The sequence below is a fragment of the Lutjanus erythropterus genome, chromosome 20 (assembly GCF_056507025.1).
Source record: "Lutjanus erythropterus isolate fLutEry1 chromosome 20, fLutEry1.hap2, whole genome shotgun sequence".
Classification (NCBI taxonomy): Eukaryota; Metazoa; Chordata; class Actinopteri; order Lutjaniformes; family Lutjanidae; genus Lutjanus; species Lutjanus erythropterus.
The window spans coordinates 8,394,029-8,417,406 of record NC_139336.1 but is presented as its reverse complement, the minus strand read 5'-3'; the positions used below and the strand labels follow the sequence as shown (position 1 = coordinate 8,417,406).

The window sequence follows — 23,378 nt, the reverse complement described above, 5'->3', positions numbered from 1 at the left end:
ATTGATGTTGGTTGATGAGGTCTCTTGTATGACCATCTAAAACTGACTGAGTGAGTGCATGAAAAACAGCTTATACACAACTAAAATAACACTGAAATCCTGAACTTATTTTCAGATTCGCACAAACTAGAAAAGATGAAAAAACACACACATTTGCATGATCAGTAAACACAGTCACATGATCAATAAATAACTCAAAAGAACTAACTACAACTGCCATTTCAAGACACCTTCAACTCCATGTCCAATGAAGAAGAAGAAACTGATTTCTTATAGTTTGAAAATCAATATGATCAAACTGATCTACAGTACCACATCATTTGTCATTTCAATATATGCCAGCACATCTTTTGAAATAATAATATGCCTGCTAAAAGAAAAACACAATAATTGATGTTTGGCCTCCTGAGACTTAAATGTTGCCATAAAAATACACAATTCTATATTAAAAAGCATATTCAGCAACATTGTTTTCACCAAATATGGGAACCAAAGAAAAGTTACAAAAAAAAGAGGGATTTTAGATTTTTTTTTTTTTTTATTCACTTGGTCCTGCACTTACTGCTGGTGTTAAGTTCACGTCGCAGCCTGTGGAGTGAGTTCAGGTCTAGTAGCTGCAGGACTGAGTGAGCAGCTCCTGGTAGTGCAGTCCAGCAGCCAGAGAGCGAGCCATGTGTCCGGAGGTGTGCTTCATGTCCTGAGCTGCTCTGATGGCTCTGTCCAGAGAGCCGTCCACAGAGCGCTGCTTGTCCACCGACAGGGAGCGTCTTGTCCTCCCCCTCACCTCCCTGCGACCTCTGACCCCTGATGATGTGCCAGCGCTGTTGCTAGGAGACATGTAGATGGTTGATGGGTACAACCTGAACAGAGGGTAGAGATGATGACAAAATTTAGCATAACGGTTCAGATGACACTTTGAATAAAAAACAGATTGTAATATTTATTTTTATAGTAACCGTTTAGCTTGCATATTAACAGACATGTGCTAGCCTAGACTTGTACAAAAATAATCCCTCTCAATCACCCACTACCCACCAGCAGTGTGTGGCAGCTGACAAATCTTAGCCATTCTACCTTGTTTGTCAACTGCAGGTGATACTCTGCAAAAAGCAAGTGCTGTACTCAGAATCACTCATGGTCTCGAGGCCGTGACAATCCATTCAATAGTCGAGGCAGTACTTCAGTCTGATTGCTAATCTTAAACACCTTGTATTGACTATGATTTGGCTTGTAATTAAATTAACTACACTAAAATATGGAGGCACTTTTTCCGTCTTATTTTAAGAACTCGTATCAAGTGAAAATAACTTACTGCACTGGTACCCAGGTTTGCTTGTTTCAAGCAGAAGAATGTGCATATCTATAATGTTTTCACTTTAATTTGAATTATAAACACTGTAAAAAATGCCCTATTTGTGAAAGCTGACACAACTGTGATATGGCTCAATGAAATAAAGTGATGCTTGTGATGCTGAAGATCACTGGTTCAAGTCACTGTTCCCCTTAGAATGGTTTTCTCAGCAATGTCAACATGAGTAAATGTGAAAGGATTAATTTGTTTGTCCTTGTTAAGCGACAACATTATTGTGACCAGAATGTGCATGTATTTAAAAAGACCATCAAAGTATAGCAGCATACATTAACAGCTGTTTTGTAGGCTAATTTCATAGAGAGTGAATCAGTGTCTTTGACAAAATAAGCCACAGAGGACACTGTGGAAGTTGAGGGTTTGAGCCTCAGAAACTATGAATGTTGAAGTCCAGCACCCAGAGAAAAGCCTGAAAATCTGTTGCTGACTATGTAGCTCAGTGTGTTAGAAGCAGCTTCAGAAAGTTTAAGGCCACAGGTTCAGTCCTCACTGTATCTTACTGACTTACGAAGGCTGATATTGAAAGAAGAGAGAAAACAAAGCATTTGATTGTCTCCGTTTGAATGACTCTGTCAGTAAAAGGATTGCTGTGAAGTTTTGAAGTCCAGGGTTCAATTCTCAGGCATGAAGGTGCTTTTTGAAGTCTCACACCCAGGAGAAAGAGTTAAGAGCTGTAGGAGATAGAGTCTCAGTGTCTGACCAAACAGCTCCAGCTGTAAAAGGCCTGCTCAGGAGTTTTCAGCTGAGGGTTTCATCCTCATGTGAAGAAAGTGAATTTTGATGGTTGAAATATAAAGAAAAGACTAAAAAGCTTGAAAAGGGAGCTGGAGTGTGTTGGACTGAATGGCTCAATGAGTAAGATAACTGTTCAGGAGTTGTGAGGTCGTGGGTTTGATCCTTAGGGTTGCCTCTTGAAGGGCAAAGGAAATGGTAAAGAACGCTGTAAGAAAGAGCATTTCATTGTCTTTATCTTTAAGTCCAGAGTTTGATCTTCAGGCAAGATTGTGCTTCACAAAGTCCCACACCCAGAGGAAAGAGTCGAGAGCTCTAATAGATTAAGTTCAGGTGTCTGACCAATTAGCTCTGGCAGTTAAAGGCCTGCTCATGAGATTTTGGTTGTGGGTTCAATACTCATGAGACCCAGTAAATTTGTTTGACAGCTAAAGAAGACTAAAAAGCTTGAAAAGTTGAGCGTGTGTGAGTAAGAGACTGGTTCAGTTTTGGGGTCATGGGCTTGTTCCTCAAGCTTTGTGATGAGTTTTGAAATCCAACACCCAGAGGAGGACTCAAAACCCCTAAGAAAGAAAGTTCCAACTGTCTGATCAAGTAGGTCAGGATGATAGAGGGCTGTGTTGCATCTCTGAGGTTGTGGGTTCAATCCTTGTGAGACTCAGTGAATTTTGTGGGCCAACACCCAAACTGAAGACTTAAAAGTGCTCAGAGAGCTTGTTTAAATGCGAAGGGGACTTGGTGGCATGGTGGGTTCTTTCACGACCATAAACGGTTGTAGCCGTGCAGCGCCCGGTTCGACTCCTGTCTGGTGCCAGTTCCTGGAGCATCAAGCCCACTGCAGTGGGAAAGGGAGGGGGCTGTGTCCCCTCCTGATGTTCCAGCACCATAGAAGCAGGGGGTTATGGAAATGCACAAGCAGCTGAAATTTTATTGAAAGCAGTAACAACATCACCGCCGCAGTGAACACACAACAGATCTCTGCAGTCAGTGTATGTTTTGGCCATCAGATTTCCCTTTCAGAAACAGAAAAGTGGTGATTTTCACTTTTGTAATACAAGGCATTCTTTTTCAAGTTCACAAATGGATTAGCTAAGTTTGATTTTAATTCTCTATTGTGTATAACACAAAACTCAATCACAAGACCAAAAATATTCATATTCTGAGACTGGATGTGTCAGTATTGCTGTAGTTCAGGCTAAAAAAGCTTTAGAAGTGGCAAAACAAGGCCTGTCATCTGCAGAAATCTCACTACACTCAAGGGAGCAGTCTAGCCACTGACTCAGAATATGAAAAAAAAAAAACAGGCCTCCTTTTCTAGTGATTTTATGTTTTGTTACACAAAAATGAAAACCATTTTTTAAATTTTGATCATCTGCTTTTGATGGTCATGTCTAGATGGTAACCCCTTCTTTCCCTTAACCACAGTGTTGTCACATTATAAAACGTAAGTCTGTACAATGTGTACAAATCTTGAGTTTCACAAATCTAGGATTACCAACTAGACACTACCTTGTTTGACCATGACAAAGAAAAAATGCCTTGTATTTTAAAATGAAAATCAAAGAAGCAACTTGTTTTTTTGTTTCCTAAAACATGTTTCTGAAAGTAAAATCCAATGACTAAAAGATACACTGACCTTGTTCCATGTGCTCTGGTTGTTATGCTGACTGCCCAAGGACACTGAAAAAGAAGGAAGGGTCATTACATGATAAACAAACGCTCTAATGTGCTGCTTGGTGCCTGACTTTGTTGCCAGTTATATTGAAACATAAGGAGATACATGGAGAGGCACAATAAAACGCAACATATTTACGCTGTATGACATTTGATGAAGATATTTCTCTACCAAATAAAAGAACACACATCAGAGAATAACATACTGACTGATTTTTCCATGTGATGTGCACATGTGTTTATTTGCTACTGGTCTCCAAATATTATGTAAAGATAATCACAGGCATAATTACAGGCCTCATAGTGAGTACAATTAAAATAAATATTGCTAACAAAATCTGTAGTCTTTCTTTTTTGTATTTCTTCCAATTTACCATGATTAACTAATGCTTAAAACAACAGCCATAGTGTATACTTTATATAACATGAGCTATTATTAGCCCCGTCAATCATGGTACAGCAGCCTCCAGATCGATATAATGGGAAGAGCAAAGGAATGAAGACAGATTTTGTTAATGATGTAGTAATTTGCCATGGTGAACATATTAATTTGATTTGCCATTGCCCCTGTAAAGTATAATCTTATACTATAAACTATAATCATTTTTAATAGGAGTGTGGATCTTTCAGATCAGTTTCATAAGTGTGTCATGAAGTGTGTGACTCCAGCACTGTTTTGGTTTTGGTCTTGACTTGGTCTCAACCCCTAAAGTCTTGTCTTTCTCCACCTTGATACACTCTTGTCTTGGTCATAATTTGGTCTTGCTCTTGACTACAACACTTGGTCTTGACTAGACACTCATTCTCTTGTAAAAGTAAGCATCCATTTTTTGTTTTTCCATATCAGATGTTTTTACAAAGAATTAATGTTTGATGTATGCCATGCTAACGTGTTTCCTGAAATTTCTTTTACAGTTTTCTGGATGAGAAATAATTCTGCCTATGACAATTAGAGGGTAGTACATAGTAAGGGTTGCTCAGTGTCCCCCCCACAGAAAAATCTGATTGCTTACACATCATGAGTAAAAGCAACGACATAGCAACATATATGCATCTATAATAATACATAATAATTCATTAATTGAGTTACAATAAAACAATACAATATTTGCCTCCAAAATTATAAAGTATAAAGTAGCAGAAAAAATAAATTCTACCCTGACTATACTATACTAAGTAAGTACAGTACTAGTATATATCGATACACATACTACATGTGCATGGTGAACAGGCAGGTTACTTACAGGAGTGGTGGTTGACACACTGGCATGCACTGCAGCACTGTAGGTGGAGCTGCAGCTGCAAAGTGTCTGCTCCTCGCTGCTCTGTCAGGGGACTCAGCAGGTTGGCGGCTCGAGTGTGAGACTCTGGGACAGTCTGTGAATCACAGAGCAGGTCAGGAGCTCCATTAACACTTGAAATAATTAAACTCATTTCATTTACTGTAGACTGAACTGATTCAAGCTGAACACGTTGACTCTACAGAACCTGGTGCTGCTGACGCTGAACAACAAACACAGATTTTGGGAAATCATGGATGACCTCACCAGCCGCACACAGAACAAAGACAACTGTTCACACCTCTCTACTGCATCAGTGAACATTCAGACCACAGTGTGCCTAAGCAGAGTAACAGCTTTGATCATATGGTCTCTAACCTGGCTCAGTGCTTCTGTATGGTTCAGGGCATCCACAGAGAGGACAGTGACGGCAGCGAGAGGAGTGAGTCGGCTCTCTGTTGCCACCAACTGGCACTGACAGAAAAAAACAAACAGAGTAAAACTGCAACACTGGTTTCAATGTATTAAGACCAAAAGTGAATTGTAGCTGAACGCAAAGGAAGTCAAGCAAGAAAAAAAAAAACACAGAATGAAAGACAAAATACAGATTGTATTACCTTCAGGTCGCCCTCTGTGACGAGACGCACACTGAGGACAAAGAGGAGCTTGACGACTTCTGTTGTCAGGTTCATCTGCTGTTTCAATCACTTGTACAGACACACCAGGACGCTGTCCTGCAAAACACGCACAAACACACTCACTGGCAGGGTGGATGCAATTTGTCCTGGCAGATTTGCATCTACATCGAGCTAAGTGCAGTGTGTGCTAGGATAGGTGATTCTTGAGAAAGATAGTTGATTTTTCAGTCTCGTTCCTCAACAATCAACTATCTCACTGACCTGTGATCGTCCCCTGTTACAGGCTACATCTAAGTCTTATTTTTTTCAGACCACTTAATGTAACTTTTGCTCGGTGACATGAAAAAATACCCTGCCTAACCCAGCTTCAATAAATTTTGCAAGCATTTACACAACAAAAAACACTGTATTACAATAAGATACAATTAATTTAACTATACTTTGTCAAATAACTGCCTTACTACAGTCTCAGTGATTTAGTGCTCAATCACATGTATTTGTGTTCTGAATCAACAAAACACTGGGTTGGTCCTGGGATGGGTGGTCTTACTGGTTTGTGTTCTGGTGTGGACAGTATTTGTGTGGGAACAGCTGCCGTCTGTTGCTGGAGTGACTGTTTGAGTACATCTGGACACCAGAGGTGAAAGCTGGGGTGGAGAGGGCTCTGAAGCTGTCACTGAAAATAAAAACATGACACGTATTAAATGACACGCTACGTTGCACAAATCACATGCTTTGCGGGGGTGAGTGCGCTTGCTTATGTGTCTATGTACAATCTATATAAAAATCAAAGTGTATTCTTTGTATCTTTATCATTATACGCACAACATTTAGTTGATTTTAAGTGCTATTATCTTTGAACCAATTTTTCAGTATGGCAGTGTGCAATACATTACAATTAAGGGCCCACATTCTGTATGTTTGTTAAAGAGATAGTTCAGATTTTTTGAGGTGGTGTTTTACTAGGTACTTATCAATAGTCAGTGTAGTACCTACAGTAAATGGCCGTTGACATGCCCCCATTTTGGAGAAGCAGAGAGGAGTACCACCATGGAAGCTAAGCAATGAACTGCATTGGGCAGGGTCCACTGCAAAACCACTCAATATCAGTTTAAGTGTACACTACATATAAAATATTTTCACAACTTAATCTTCAGCCATCAGACAGCCTTTTCCAAACAAAAAAAAACGATATATAAGAAAAAAAACAAAAACCAGACTCCTAAAAACAGTAATTTTACCTCACAAAAACACGGGAGTTGCTGGTCTACTGCTGCTTCAATTGATTTGTTTGTGTCTCTGTCTGATTTCAATATTTTAAAGGGTGAGTTCTGATTTATTTAAGTCACACAATAACAGTAACTAAAGTAACTGATCGATTGAGGTAGCTGTAGACCAGCAAATCTGTGTGTTCTGTGAGGTAGAATTACTGTGTTTGCCAATGGAGTCTGGTGGGTTTGGAGAGAGTGATATGTGGCTTATATAACAGCGATCTGAAATCAGAAAAGGCTGTCTGACAGCAAGGTAAAGCAGTGAAAATACACACATTTCAACTGATACAATGTTTTTAGGCAACTAAAATACATTTTGCTGTTGACCTTGTCCACAACAGTACATAGCTGAGCTTCCCACACCAGTGCACCTGTTACCTCTCCAAACTGGGGGTGTGGCAACTGCCATCTACTGTAGTGTATACCAATTATGGATTAGTACCTCATACAGCCCCATTTAAAAAAAATGCATACAAATGTGCATGAAAAAAAAAAAAATATTATGCAAGACCTTTCAAGCAAAGGTCTGAGTTAAGTGCATCTTCAGATCAACTTACAGATTTCAGGTTGTGGTTGTTGTCTATGTGCAGAAGGTGATCTCTTCATGGCTGTCCGTCTCATTGTAGAATCCTCAGCCTCATCAACTGTCCTCCTTTCTCTCCTTCGCTCCCTAGACCTAAGCAATGGACAAAGATGAAGTTACATACAAGCTGATGCAAAAAAGTGAATAACTAGTTAGCTTGGTCCTGTAGCGTCACTCTGCTCCGTGTTGCTGTAGGAACACTGGACTGTATGGTTACACCCAGAAGATAAAAACCAACCTGACGTGTGGTGTAGAGGTGTTGGGGTGAGTGTAGCTCTCCTGAGCTGAAGGAGCTGCTCTGACAGAGCTCGGAGGCTTCTTATTTCTCAGACAGATTTCTAGTCTCTCCTTCAGTCTGGTCACCTCGGCCTGCAGCGTCTGGATTGCATCACTACAAAAACATACACAAAAAAAGTCACATGAAACAATCCAGTTGGAGGTCATGTCTGCATTTAGTTCATATGTTTCAGTTTTCACCACACATATCCAAGGTCAAACAGTAGTAAAGTCTGGTAAATATGACCACTAAAGTGACCCACTGTGAAAATATTTAAGTGACCAAATTGCCAGGTGACTTGCCAAGTGTCTGTGCATGAGTCAGTCCAAATGTAAATACACACACTCTTAAAGAGTCATGCTACACCACACCATGCATGAAACAATACCTCCTAATATGCAACCACATTCAATAGCAGCCGACTCTGTAAAAGAATTAAGAAGTTGAAGACAGAAAAAGTAAGAACAGTTCAGCTTGTCATGAGATGTGTGGCTTGATGCTGCAAGGTAAACTTAAAGGAGTTAACAAATGGAATTCAGTTTAAAATATCTGAAAATGTTGTTTTCATCTGTCAGATGAATATACATATTTCCATTCTTGAGTCTTTGCTGGGAGACATAAACCAGGCCTTGTTTGCTCAACTATCAGCACTGCAGCTGCTGCTACACACTCACTTGCGATTGGCCACCTGACTGGAGCTCAGTGCTCTGAAAGGATTGCCATGGTGATGCTGTGCAGTGGGGGAGGAGCTTGTGCTGGAGCTGCGGAGGGAGGAATTGATAGAATCTGTGTACGGGTCAATCTGTCTGTCTTCAGACCCAGTGTGAGCTGCAGGGACAGATGAGGACAGCAGGTTAAATACAGAATGACGGAAATATCTAATTAGTTATTTTAGTTAATAAAAAAGTAACATTTCGTAGATTAAAAAAAGTATGTGTATATTTCAAATGACTTAAAAAAAGATTTAATTTGATGGACAGAATTAAGAGACTCACTGCTGTCACTTTCCAACCCCAGCTCACTGGTCCCACTGTCAGCCCTGCTTCTTTCTGACTGAGTGACCCAGCGCTGTGGAGAGCAGGAGAAGGTGCGTCTCCTCTGGCTCTGTCTGGTTCTCCTTGGCTGGTCGGGGGTTAGCTGGGTGCCTTCGCTGGGCTCCACAGCCGTGGGACTGTGTGACGGTGAAGAGGCAGGAGAAGGTGCTGAAACTGCGCCTGTCTGAAGCTTCCCCTCCTGAGGCACCGTAACACTGTCACACAGTGGAGGAATATTCAAACATACAAAAGCTGATCAGAAATAGTGTGTGTCTGTTTGTAACAGGGGTGGGGGTTGGCACAGAGAGTAAAATTTATGGTGCTGTAAATTAGTGTGGAGCCACAGAAGCAGTGTTGGACTTGCTCACCTCTCTGAGGCCCTCTGGTGGAGAGGACTTGGAGCTGCTGCAGGAGTCAGACGGCTGCTCTCTGAACCAACAAACCCGCTGTCAGTCTCTGGAGAGATGATCCCATCCTGTTCAACACAACACAGAACAAACATTACGCAACATATATCTGTACACATTCTATATGTAGATGCACATAGTTTCTCATACAGACAGCTTTCTCTGTCGTATCAATAACACATGTGTTTTATTGCAAAAATTAGGTTTTATTAATCACCAGTCACCTTTTCTTTAATACACTGGTAGTTTAAGTTATAAAAAATAGAAGCTGTTACACTACTTCCAAGAAGGGATTGCTAAGAATACATCACTGCTTCATCAGATCATGAGATAATACATGTTTACACAACTGTTGCCCCCTTAATTAATCAAAAACAGATATCAGGGGGAACAGGGTTTTGCAATTTTAATGATGATTTTTGCACAAGCTAATACAGAGTCAACAGTATTATGGTGCATTCACATTGGATTCAGGCAGAAGACAGATGGACAACACCTTGTGGACAACACAGGAAAACCAGACAGTCCAACCAGAAAATGAACACACATAACAATATATTGCTATGATGATGTTATATCATTTACAAAGAATGGAATAAAACACAAAAGACAAACAGTTTTAATATTATTTAATTTACTTTGTGTCTTTTATTTTATAGAATTAAATCTAGAAATTTAAGTGGCTATAAACGCCACTTTATTATTTAGTATTAACACACTTGCACACTTAAAATTAATGTTAAGTTCTCTCTAAAACATTGATTCAGGTCGTTCATTCATTTCCAATGCCCATATTTTCTTCTTGTGTGAGGGACCTATGTAAGATTCGTTTGTAAATGTCCTTGAGGAGGACAGCAAAAAGTTCAAATATTTTAACTCTCTTTCTCTTCTACCATTACCAGTATTCCCTGCCAGTCTCACCTAATTTTACCATCCTGCTCTTGTCCACTAAAGTGCTATCTGGTTTGTCGCCTGCCTGAATCTATGTGAATACTGCATTCATTTAAATTTTCTTACACATCAAGCTCAAAACTGGCAAAATTATAATGCAGGAATAGTTGTGTGTTGGACTTTGCACATGAACAAATGTTAGGCTACTGTTAATTATGGATAATTTGTAGCTGATATCAACATAGAACACTGACAGACTGTTATTTCACAAAATGAACTGACCTGAGAAAGCACTCTGCTCCCAGTTTGGAGTTTGGAGTTCCTCCTCTCTGATGTAATTTCTCCCAGACTGCTCAGACTGCTGCTGTGGGACTTTCCCACCTCTAATTTCCTTCTGCTGCTGGGAGGATCAATGGGGAGTGTGGTGAACTGGCTGGAGGCCCTGCGTGAAGGAGCAGTGGACATGCTGGTCCGCTGTTTGGCGCGAACAGGAGGAGATTCATGATGGTCTGATTTCCTGTCAAGAGAGAAGTACAGAGAATTTAGTCCAGAGGAGCAACTGAAATTAGCCTCTGAAAATACCTTTGTAAGTATGTGTTTGTTTTTTGATTTTATTTATTTATGTCAAATGTGTTACTTATGAGAAAGATGGTTGAGGTAGCAGTATTATTTTACTATTCAAGATAAAAGAAATTATATTTAGATGATAAAATCTGCTTCTCTGAAGACTAACCTCTGTGGAAGACTCTTTTGGACTTCCAGGTTTCCAGTTCTTTGACTCTGTCGCTCTTTCTCCTTGTCCACAGATTGCACATTGGTTCTTACAGAAGAAGGAAGGGGAGCTCCTTCCCTCTGACTATAGTCTAAAAGTTTGGGAAGCTCCTTGAAGCTTTGGTAGCTAAACAGAAAAATATTCAGTGTGAAATAATTTGAGTGAGTGAGGAAAACAGTATCTCCTAACAGTAATAAAACTCCCTCCACAAAAAAGATACTGATGGTCAGATGGTCACTCTTCACATTTGTTTTCAAAATGAGCAATTTAAAAATCAAACATCATCACTCACTGGTCTGTTAGTGTAGCAAACTCTTGTTCAACATGTCTGTATTTGTCATTCAGAGGTTCGAGGTAGAGAGAATTAAGAGTTGCTTCATCCTCCGTCTCTTCATCATTCTCCTCACTGGCTGAACTCACTTCCACCGCTGCTACCTCTCCTGGATCAACCAGCAAAGGTACAGGTGGGCTCTGGAAGGAGATGACATTATATCATACCATTTCAAAGCCAGAGTGTAAAATGTCCATTATAATTATTTTCAAGGTGACATCTTCAACAAACAAAAAAGTTTTCAGATACTGAGAACCAAAAGATATTCAGATTACTGCGATGCAAAACAAAGGACAGCATAAACTCCTTTCGTTCAAGGACCTGGAACCAGCATATGTTTGGCATTTTTGCTTGATGGTTGATGAAATGATCAGTTGCACAAATGTTAGTGATTAATTTTCTGTTGATTAACTAATGGTTTCAGCATTCATTTCTTAAGACTGAGCTTGTAAGTAAGAGGTCCATAACACTGGAGTAGAACAAATACACAATGCACCCTCCCTCCTCTATCAATGGTTTAAATTATATTAAGGCATGAAATTATGCAAAATTAAGGGCTCAGCCACTTTGAGTGACAGGTGGCTAGCCTCTTAGTAGCCACTTGGCCTGCATCAGCTCTACTTTTTTGCACATTTTTGTATTTAGTCAGGAATAAGATTGAGTCAGGCGCTGCCAAGATAGGTCAACGTTGCCGCTGAACTGGCCTGGTCAAGACTGGCCTGAAAACAAAGACATGGAGAGCTGTGTTTTTTCTGGATAAAAAGCTCTAAAACATTTACATTTTTTAACTGACTTCAGTGAGTTGTTGTTATATTCAAGGGTTGTGGATAAAATGCACTATAAGGTTTATGTCACTCCACCAACTTCAGGAACTTGTGTCACATTCAAGGGTTTATGATCCACATGGAAAATAAAAGTTTATTTTTTCAAATTTACTGCTCATAGATCATGAACCCTTGAATATAAAAACAAGTCACTGAAACTGGTTGATAAATTGGTAACACTGACATATCACAACAACGGGCTGAAGTAGTCAACGCGGCGTCTATGTCTATATATCTACAGCAGCTATCGCTGTTGCCATCTTGGCAGTGCCTGACTCCACCTCACTCCTGGCTAATCATAAAATTGCCTGCCACCCAAAGCAGGCACACCTTAATTATGCTATTATATCTTTAAGCCTTAATATAATTTAAACAGGTAATTTATATATGAATTAATCTCCCGTACAATTGTCATAAAACTCTTTTTTGTACAAGGCTGTAAACATGTTTATGTCTGCTGTAAAGTTGTTGTTTTAATATGTATATTTCTGTTCAGACAACCTACAGATTTTCACACTACATGCACTGGGACAGAGATTAAATAGATTTTCTGTACAGTTCAAGAGGGATTGCATGAACACAGACAGCTGTTTGATGGTACCTGTGGATGAGCCAGAGTTTCTCCCCTCTCGGAGGAGACAGATGAAGGGGTGGGGTGAGGAGATGGAGAGGGAGGAGCCTCACAGGTGGGTTGCTCCTGTCGCATCTGTTCCACCCGCTCCTTCAGTTCGTCCATGCACAGCCCACACTGAAATATCAGCCCTTCCAGCTCCCTGATACACACAGATAAACATCATACAAACAATAGTACAGAATCTAAAAAAATCTATGGCGTATTTATCTTGGACATCATTCTCACCGTTCAGGGTCAAAGTGGCTGATTTCAGCCCCTCGCTGCAGCAGGAGTTTGTGCTCATCCCTTGCTAACAGGTAGCCCCTTTCTAAAGAATCGAGCCCCTCAGCAAGCTGGGAGATACCCTGAAGAATAGTGTCATATGGATATGAGGTGGTCATTAGAAGTAAATCCTCTCAACAGTTACAGATTTCACCCACCAGTTGTTGTTCTTACCTTCACCTGTTCAAAGGGTTTGACTTTCTTGCCCTTTAGAAGATCCTCAAAAGCCTGCAGCTGTATGAAGAACACCAAAACCTTTATCTCTGATTACTGTCCTACAGGTAAGTCACATCATATTACAAATCTGTGAGGATTTCCATTCCTGTTGATAGTTTTAATTTGCTGCTTTACCTGCTGCAGGAACTTGTCAGCCTGGTTGTAGAGGATCTGGGCCAGCTGCTGTCCCACCTGAGGACCTGGGCTTCTCGTGGAAGGACAAGCAGATGAACTTCCTGTTCATTTGACAGACAGGCACAAAGGACAGAACAGTCACATGAAGCAACATTAGCATCAGCTGAATGATAGATGAAAGACAGGTGATGTGTTTGCATGTGCACATTTATAACAATTTTAAGAGACAATACTTAATCACAGAACGATAAATCAGGAGAGCAGTGTGACTCAGGCAGCTGAAGGAAAGCTAATTCATTGATTTAGATGATATATGATCCATGAAATGATGAATTTGACAGCTAAGTGGTAAATACTGAATAGGATGAATGTACTCTGAGGAGTGTTGCATCCATTTGGATGAGAAGAGGCTGAGTTGGTCTCTGCTCTCTGAGCCTGAGGAAAATCCAGCATCATAACCCTTGAGGCCTCCTGGTTTGGTCCTGACTGCACCAAGTACCCGGGTTTTGGAGGGTCAGAGTACAGGTTCACCTGGTGGAGAGATGAAAAATAATCATCAATAAATATCTGTGACTTCAACCACTGTCCCATTTCAAGACTTTTGGAAATTGGACTGAATTGAACAATTTTGGATCACTAGTGAATTCAGCTGGGTACTTAACTAAGACTTAAATTCACGCCAGCTAAAAGTACAGCACATCTGGTCCAGGTGACAAGAATAGGTCATTTGAATTTTAGTCTACAGAACAACTTTCTCACTCTGCAGAAAAACTAATTTGTAACACTTTATCTGAAAAAGTGTGCGTAAGACTGACATGTCACCATCATAACCATGACTGACTATTGTCATTAAGTGTCATTTGGTCAATTATGTCATTTTTAGTACAAAATTGACATTGTATGAGATGTCTTTGTTATGGCAATTTGACATTAACCAATACATGTCATGAACAACTTGTACCACTGTTGCTGAGGTCTTCCTTTGACCTTGATAATTAGACCTACTATGGGATGTTAATGACAGGTTATGTTGTCTTGGAGTTAACATAACAAAGATATCACATGCATCAATATTGAATTAAAAATTACATAACAAAATACCACTCAGTGACAAGTCATAAACATTCATAAAGACTCCTTCATGATCATGACAGGTGTCATATCATAGTTACGATGGTCTCATGTCAGTTTTATGCACACCCCTTCAAACAGTTTTACTAAATAATCTAATCAGATCATGTGTAAAAAATAGAGATCAGATTCTGTTGGATTTGTTAAACATACAGAGAGCCCACATCCCCATCTAGTGTCCTAAAACAGTATGTTTTCCCTTTCTGTCTGGCTGTTTAGTGTCTATGAAGCAGCAAATTGTGAAGCCACAACATCAAACAGTTCAATTCAGTGCAGGAATGACTGACTGAAGTTGAACTGGACTGTGTGATAATGGAGTTGAACATACACTGAAACACTGGCTGGTCTCCCCTCCTCTTCTTGTCAACACACATACAGAATTAATGAAAACCAGAATGAATGGACGTCCCTCCATGATGAGCCCTCAGAGCAGTAAATCATTATGACCTCAAACTGACCTTAACAGTCCCTTTAAAACACACACACACACACACACTCACACACACACACACACACACACACACATACACACATACACACATACACACACACACACACACACACACACACACACACACACACACACACACATACACACACACACACACACACAGAGGGTGGAACATAGATGAAAGCTGAGCTCTATTTTACCCAGTGAGCCGCTTACTGCTTTGGTTTTTATTGACTACTATTACTTTCAGGTTGTTTCACATTTATTGTACAGATAATCAAGACACTGAAGACATGATTCAGAAAGATAGGAAGAATGAAACTACTATCATAAATCAGACTAGAACATATTATAAAATGGATGAAAGCTGAACCACAAAAACAAACTGAAGGACTGAAGACCAAATCTACTAAGATGTGTATCTGATTATAGAAAATAAAATGTTTGAGTAAAAAGATTTTAATTCAAAAGATAAAGAAAATTGCAGTTTTGTAGCTTGTAAAGAATAAAATAATGTCATTCCTTGATTCAAGTCCAGGAAGATGATACATCTCCTGCTGTATTGAAAAATAATGTGACATTACATTTCAGTGTAAAGCCACTCCTCCCACCCAGCCTGTGTGATGTTCTGTGAGCAGAGGGAGGGGGAGACAGATGGTGCTTCAGTGTTGTGGTGAAGGAGATGGAGGAGAGGCGGAGAGCTCAGTAAGCTGATTTTAATTGGTGCTGATTGTGGAGCACTGCTGCTCCAACAGAAATGGGCCAATAATGCTTTAAAGGAGCTACTTCACAACACTTCTGTCTCCTCCTCCCTCATTCCTTTGTTATCCCACTTTTCTGTGATTTCTAATCATTCGTTCTGACACACTGCTCCTCTGTTTGTGCCGTGCTGACAGTGTCTGGGCTGTTGGATCACAGCAAGCTAATAAATATTTTAATATAGAACTGAAATAAACAAGGTATCATCTGTAGCTATCTTTTATAAACTTCCCATTTAAATATGCCTTGGTAAATTCTTCTTTGCACTTTCTATATATTTATTCTATTGTTGCCCAGTTGATCTTATTTTGGCTTCTACTGCACAACTTGAATTTTTTTATATACAAGTACATCCTTACCATTATCAGTAGTGGAATGTAACTTCCTCTAACAAACCCTTTAAAAAGACATATATCTTGGTGAAGGTATCTTAACACTACACATAGAGGGCACAGAATATTGTTGGGTAATGCCTGTTAAATTATACGGCCATAAAAATACCAAAGCAGAGATGTCCAAAAGTGAAAAAATGGTCTATGGGCCATTTAAAAGCCCTGGAACAAAGAAAACACAACAATAGTCTGTTTGTTCTATCAATGGAAAATGTCTGAACTTAATGTTACAAACCTATAAAAAAAACCAGAAGGATGTTACCGAATGCTGAAATAGTACCACCCACATAAAATAAGCAAACATAAAGGGTCAACTGTCATCTGCTGAAAGAGTTTGGTCACAAGAGGACCTTCTGTAAAATTGACTGCTTTTTTTCATCCACTTCATGTGGCCTGAGGCCTTGATTTATATTAGAGGAGCCTTTGTCTTGGTTCCTCTCTGTACAACCCTGGATTTTATTCTAGCCTTGATTAGACTTTTGTGTGTGTACTGTGCAGGGTGTACAGAGACACCCTGAGTTCCTTTTGTTTTCTAATGTTACTGTACAGACTATAGACGAGCCTCCACTTCTCCACACGGTATCCCTCACTGTTCTTTTTGTGAGTCCTGTGTTTACACAGAAAACAGTAGCTGTGTATGATGTCTCTCACAGAAATATTAGGAATCAAATAGCTGATCAAACTCACATTTCAAACACTTCTGGTTTAGATGACTCATAATATTAAGTTCTTTTTTTTTCTTTATTAAAATAATAGTGCTCTTACTGCTGTTTGTCTTTTTAATGACAGCATCATTGTTATTAGGTCTGGTATTTCTGTTTCACGTTTATATATGCCATATTTGTTTCAAAAATTTACTGAACAACTTAAATGTTTGAGAAAAATAAACTGCCCATCATTTTGAAGCTTCTTCATAATTTCTAGATGTTCTTGTGACTTAAAATTGGGACCAAAGATAACTCTGTATGCCAGTGATATTTACTGTTTTTTAAAAGCACTACTGTGGACCATTAAATAGTGATAAATTACAGCCTGATTTCTAGATTAATTACCTTGGCTTCCAGACGCAGACGATCAATGGTGTTCTCTGCTTCGGCGTACTTAGTCAGCAGTGTGTTATAGTCCTCCTGGAGCAAGAGGAGAAGAAAGGAAAGAAAAGAGAAGAAAAAGAGTTGGGCAAAGTTGGGGAAAGGGGGGGGGGGGGGGGCAAGGGACGAGAGGACAGGAAGAATAGAGGAGTTAGGTATTGTAAGGTCAGATAGATAAGCTGGTCTAAAAATATATTCACACCATGGCACAGTATTTCATTGGTTGGGCCTTTTAGTTCAAATGAAGTAAACTCTTAATGCTACTGGAAACAACTGTATATCAGACAATAGTGTGATTCTAAATTTGTGTCAACAGTTTTGGCAAATAAGCCTGCATTGAGTTAGTCTGGCATTGCCAGCAGGGCTTGGTATCAGTACTCACTACCTTTCAGGTATTGTTCGAAATAACCCAGGATAGCCCTACAACCAAGCAGCAGAGCAATGAAACCTGTTACATAGCGTTGTGAGTGACACATGCTTGTTGCTTGGTCTGTTTTCCAGCAGGAAGAAATGGCAGTCTGGTCACAAAATTACAGCTAAACAGCACACCCAAATGTGTTTCTGAAAACATGCGAAGCAAGAAATAGACAAAGTATTAACAGAATCTTGATTAATATTTGATCAACAGTGCCTAATTGGACAGTGTTATCTAAGTTTTGTGAGCCTGGTGACTTTTCAAATATGGACGAGTGGAAATCTCTCTCAAGAGGAGCAAATGAAACATGAGGTAACAGTTTCATCTGGTTCTGGTTCAGGTTAGCAGCAAAGTAAAGACAACAGTAACTAGTATTTGGATTAGGGATGTAACAACATAAAAAAAACTCAAGGTATAATAATACAACAATAAAAAGTTCACAATACAATATTTATCACAACATTAAAAAACAAAGAAAAATGGCAGCTTTAAAAAAATCCTTTATCAAATATAATAAACCTGATGTGCACAAATTCCTATTTCATTTTAACTTGAACTGTCTCTGCTTAGCCAGCTATGACCTAAGCATATGCAAAAAATATACATGAATTGTTTTTGGCAATTAGTGGTTGAAAAATGTTTGTATAACTGCAAAACAATGCAGCAGTCACTTGGTAGCAGTCCTTCCTCCATCCTGCAAGACAATTTAAACCTTTGAAAACCATTGAGTTTTAAAGGGACAGTTCACCCCAACATCAAAATGACATATTTTTCCCCTGGCTTGTAGTGCTGTTTATCCATCCAGATTTTTTTTTTTTCTGTGTGAATTGCAGACTTTTGGAGATACCGGTTGTAGAAATGTCTGCCTTCTCTCCAATATAACAGGACTAAATGGCATTCAGCTTGTGGTGTCCAAAGCACAAAGAAAGCATATCTGAAAAATTCAAAACCAGTGTCTCTCTCCAGATCATGACCCAATTACTCAAAATAATTCATAGATCTTGTTGTGAGTCTAAGTCTACTGGAACTACTTTCTTTCCATCAGAAAGAAACTGAAATTATTTCCTACACGAAATTACTCACAACAAGGGCTGTGGATTATTTGTATTTTTTTTTTTTTTTTGGCACTTTGAGCACTACAGGACTAGTGCCATCCAGTTCCATTATATTGGAGAGAAGGCAGAGAGCTCTAATATGTCCTAAACTAGGCAACTCACACCAAAACAATATAGATGGATGAAGAGCACTACAGGCCAGAGGAAAAATATGTATTTTTGATTTTGGGGTGAACTGTCCCTTTAAGGGCTTATTCGTCCCCTATTAGACAAGTCCAGTGTTCTTCTACAGCCACAATAAGCTGACTTATTTTGAAAATGCAGTTTACACATGGAAACAACATACATCAACACTAGTACTTTCTGTCTGTCTTCCAGCCTTTAGACCATTTGGAAAAATCGCTAGTGTAGATGCATTCTCAGTCTCTACCTGTAGCTGTTCAAGCAGTGTGGTGGCATGTCGGGGGCATCTGAACTCCTGAGGCACAGTGAAGTCAGGGGCATTGGCTGGTGGACTGTGAGAGTCTGATGGGGCAGGAGATCCATCAGTGATGTTCAGCAGGACTTCTTTCACAATGTCAGCAGGGGATTTAAACACTAAGGGGGGCTCAGGAGACAAGGAATCCCTCTTAAAAGACCGTCTGCTCTTTGGGGGCTTGTAACCATCTTTGGGGATACGGACCCTGGGCTCCACCTTGGAGAAGTCTGGTTTGCTGTAACTCAGAGGCCCTTTTCTGAAAATACAACAGAATTCATGGTTAGGATGCATGAAAAAGCCACAATAAGAGACGTGGTAAAAATAATGTAGATGTGGCTCACCTGGATTCATCCACTTGAGCAGCATTACTGTCAGCTCTGGGTGTCCTTTGCTCCCTGTTAGGACTTGCGGTCTCATGTTTGCATTTTAAGGGGTCCGCTTTGACTTTTTTGAGGGAGCAAGCTGAATACATAGTTTCTTCAGGAGGGCACTGCCTCATCGTCCTTGGTAAGGGAGTGGGCTGTTTATGTTGCTTATCTGACTTATCTGATCCCTTTAAAGCCCCACTACTTACTCTGCTGTAATGATTTGACATAACCTTTTCAGAAAACATGGCTGCTGGCTGAAGAGAAGCCCTGGGCTTTATCTCAGGACGAGGACTGGAATTGAAGCTTATGTGGCTCTTGTGTGATTCTGAAAGACTCTCTATGAAGCTCATCTCTGGAAATGTTTCAGCCTCAATCCCCGGAGCAGCAGCCATTTCCTCATCGGTGAAGTGGAGGAGGTGGGGGAAAGTGGGGGCAGGTGAAGAAGGCTGGGATTTTTGGCAGTGATGATTGGAAACTGCAGCAGGTTCCTTGGCTAACAGGTGAGCACTACAAGATGGTGTAGAGTTCATCTTCTCAGTATCTCCTTTGGAAATATAGCTCTCAGTCATGCCATTCGGAGTTCTAAGCTCTCTTGATGTCTTTCTCTTCCTGTCACTCCTCTTCCCCACTTTCTTTCCATCTTTCTCCTCCTCTGTCATGTCCAAGTATTTGTCCGTCTCAGGGAGGCATCCTATTCCCTGCCTCACCTCCACATCCACTGCTGATGCTGTTAAGCTGCCAATGAAGTCATCATCTGCCAAAGACACAGAGAGATGGGGAAATGGGAAGAAAGAGAACATGGTGCCGGCAAAATCATCTCACACAACAAAGCAGTCACCTCGTCTAGCTTTTAAGGTCAAGGTCAAGGTCAAGTTTATTTATGTAGCACATTTAAAACAACTGAGGTTTGCCAAAGTGCTGTACAATCTAGAAAGCACTTAAGTATTAGAATACAACTATAGAAATAGAAAAGTACAATATTAGAGCACACAGTACACAAAAAATATTAAAGTGTAACAATAGAAAACAAATTGAGGACTATACCAGTGTGTTTACAAGTTATACACACAAATTAAAAGGTCTTTACTAGTATGGCTCTATTGTCCAAGCTTATTTTGCTTATTGTTACCTGACTTGGATGTTTGAGTTTCACTGTGTAGAGTTCGTCCTGAGAAGGATGTCTTTATATTCATCTGCTGAAGAAGTAAAGTTTTGCTGTGCTAGCCCTAAACAAACAGTATGTAACTTCTGCCACTGTGGGGTCTCTTAATCAAAACATTAACAAAAGGTGTTTAACGATGTCATGAATAGCATGGGATCATGGGAATGGTTGTTTTCATTGTTGAACAGAACTAGCAGCAACAGCAATAAATAATTGCGCTCCATCAAAAGTGAGAAATACAAATAATAGTAAGGAACAGAGTGGCTGACTACATAGGTTGCTAACTTCCTTCCTCACTCTGATATATCATCTCATGTTTCCCCCAGAAGTTACAGCAACTAGAGGGGATAAAGGAGATGGGACGCCATTTACAGACAACCAAATGAAATGCACTGTTACCTTGAACAGAACCAAAGATTTCTTCAAGTTTGAACATTGATGGAAACATCTGGGATACTGTTAGTTAACAACTCAACTAAATATGTGTTGTTTTTAGACATTTTAATATGAAATGGTTACACCAATACCCTTAATTTTCTCGTGTACTAGCAGAATTCATGACATTGCAACTAGTCTGGAATCATCATGGTCCAGAGTGCAACATACACGTGTGACTGGGAAACAGCCAGCACATACACTGAGAATTTCAGTGATGCAGAGGATGTCTTGCATCTAGCATTCAACTGAAATGAATATTTTCATATTTATAGATTTTGGCTTTTTCAGTGAGGGAGGACAATGTGATGACATCACTTTGGGCTTAAGGAAATTCTAGTGGTCATTTTTGCACTATTTTTTGGTATTTTATAGTCATGAATAATTCATTCAGAAAATGTTATTAGAACTGATGGCAAGCTGGACCTGTAGAGAAAATATATTTAAACTGTCCTGGTTTGCATTTGGATTTGTACACATACTAGAACATTAAAATTTGCTGAGAAATGGGCTACTTCAGTCAAGATTAAAGAAATTAAATAATAGATAATCAAAGACTTACATGGTGACGGCATTTGTACATCCTGTCCTGGTGATTCATTGTGGGACAGATGTTCAGTCAAGTTGTAATTCCGCTCCTCAGGTGTTGTGTCCCTCTCATGATCACTAATGTCTGCCTCCTCTAGGGTGAGCGGTCCGGGGTGCAAGTTTAGACTACATCCTGGATTTGCATCACCACAAGTTTCCCCAAACTCCACACCCTCCAGTGCTTCAGACAGTCCAATGATGCCATTCTCATCCATCTGGCTGACAAAGTCATCGTCTTTCTCTGCCTGTTCTTCATCCTCATCGTCCCACACATCCTCAGATACGACAGAGCTGGTGGATGAGGTGCGGACTGGGGCAGGGGTCCAGAAAACGATCCCTGCTGTGGTGCTCTTTCTTGCCTCCATTCACCTTTTTAAGTCAATTTTTGCCTACTACAGGCCTCTGCTCTGACCTCAGTTGCTGTCTCAGCCAGGCACAGGGACCGTCTGCATCTTTTCTAGTTGATCTGGCTCTGTAGTGAGGTCCACTTTCAAAGCCATGGCTACAGATGCTTACAGATTGCAGGTCATGTCAGTAAGCTGCTGCTAACAGTCCAGAGGTACAGCTACGGAGGGCTCATCAGTCCTTGAGGAAGAGGCAATCTCTTTATATGCAGTTTCTGAAAAACAAAATAGTATCAGCTGTTTAGTGTCTATAAAAACATCCAACTTTCAGACAGTGGTCAACAAAGGAAATTAATTACACATGAAAAAAAACAAAAAGAAAATACTCATAATGCATTAGGAAATGTATCATCATACAACAGGCTGCCAGATTATTGTATTTATTATTGTATTATTTATATTGTAATACTATGTTGACTGCTCATGGACCAAATGATTTATAGCAATCAAGAAACCTATTGGTAGCCTCAGTCCTACAGAAGAGAGAAAAAATACTGCAGAATTTGCACATTTATGACAATCACAATCTCTGGCACTACTTCTATTTGAAAGTCAGAAATGACAGGAGCCCAGCAGTAAAAACTATGCTGCTCATAAACTAATGGAGTGATTTAAGGGTCAAGGAAGTCATCTGTCTGTCTGTTTGATGACACACAGCTGTTCTTCTCTGCAAACAAACATCTACACTCAATACATGAGTTCTTAACTATGTGTCCCACTGCATTTCTCATAAATATTGTGTGCATCATCCTCCAACAGGAGGAGCTAGTGCTGAATGAAGTCCTAAGGGGACAATAAATAGGATTAAATGCTATTACAAGAAAAGACAATCATTTCAAACAAAAAGTCAATTCCATGCATAGCCATCAAAGCACAAAATATCCACTTACTCATCTTGCAGTCATAAAAACTAAAAATAATTTACAGAAAATCACGTTAGTCCTTTTATTTTTCATGACAGGTTGAAGTCTGGCCTATGAAACACACAAGTGACTTACATTTAGAACCATTTATGTCAGCTGTACCCTTCAAACATTACGCTTCCATTTCATTTATAGAAAAGTATTCGTCAGAGCACAGGTTTGTGCATCTGAGTATTTATAATGTACACAAATTAATATAACGTTTTGTCAAGACAAAACTGCTGAGTGGTTGAGTGGTCATACCCTGATACAATGCTCTAAATTCAACACAAACCACTTTCATTGTTTAAACTTGACACTGTATACTGGGAACTGTTTTACTTGTGCTGTTCAAGGATCTATTATAAATGACAGAATGCTGTGGAAAAGCACAAACAAGCTGCCAGCTAGATGTTTTTTT

The 23,378-nt window shown here is 39.7% G+C and overlaps 1 protein-coding gene across 1 annotated transcript; it reads right to left on the bottom strand.

The window, feature by feature from the left end:
- Window positions 1–537: 537 nt before the first annotated feature.
- On the bottom strand, window positions 538–22,267 carry akna (AT-hook transcription factor). The gene is made up of 22 exons (XM_084745887.1): window positions 21,626–22,267; window positions 19,440–20,220; window positions 19,051–19,354; window positions 17,115–17,189; window positions 13,704–13,860; window positions 13,330–13,430; window positions 13,153–13,212; window positions 12,943–13,061; window positions 12,685–12,856; window positions 11,221–11,399; window positions 10,890–11,054; window positions 10,439–10,673; window positions 9,227–9,333; window positions 8,820–9,073; window positions 8,499–8,652; window positions 7,786–7,938; window positions 7,522–7,640; window positions 6,244–6,369; window positions 5,673–5,789; window positions 5,434–5,529; window positions 5,020–5,152; window positions 538–860 (listed from the first exon to the last, which is right to left on the bottom strand). Exons 1-22 carry the CDS (start codon window positions 22,014–22,016, stop codon window positions 608–610), a joined length of 4,251 nt encoding a protein of 1,416 aa, XP_084602013.1. The 5' UTR covers window positions 22,017–22,267; the 3' UTR covers window positions 538–607.
- Window positions 22,268–23,378: the final 1,111 nt, after the last annotated feature.

Excerpts from the sequence above, each read along its gene's own strand:
- akna (XM_084745887.1), bottom strand. The coding sequence starts at position 22,016 with ATGGAGGCAAGAAAGAGCACCACAGCAGGGATCGTTTTCTGGACCCCT. Across the intron at positions 12,857-12,942 it reads AGCCACTTTGACCCTGAACG|GGAGCTGGAAGGGCTGATAT; the intron begins GTGAGAATGATG and ends TGTGTGTATCAG. Across the intron at positions 11,400-12,684 it reads AAACTCTGGCTCATCCACAG|AGCCCACCTGTACCTTTGCT; the intron begins GTACCATCAAAC and ends ATCTCCTTCCAG.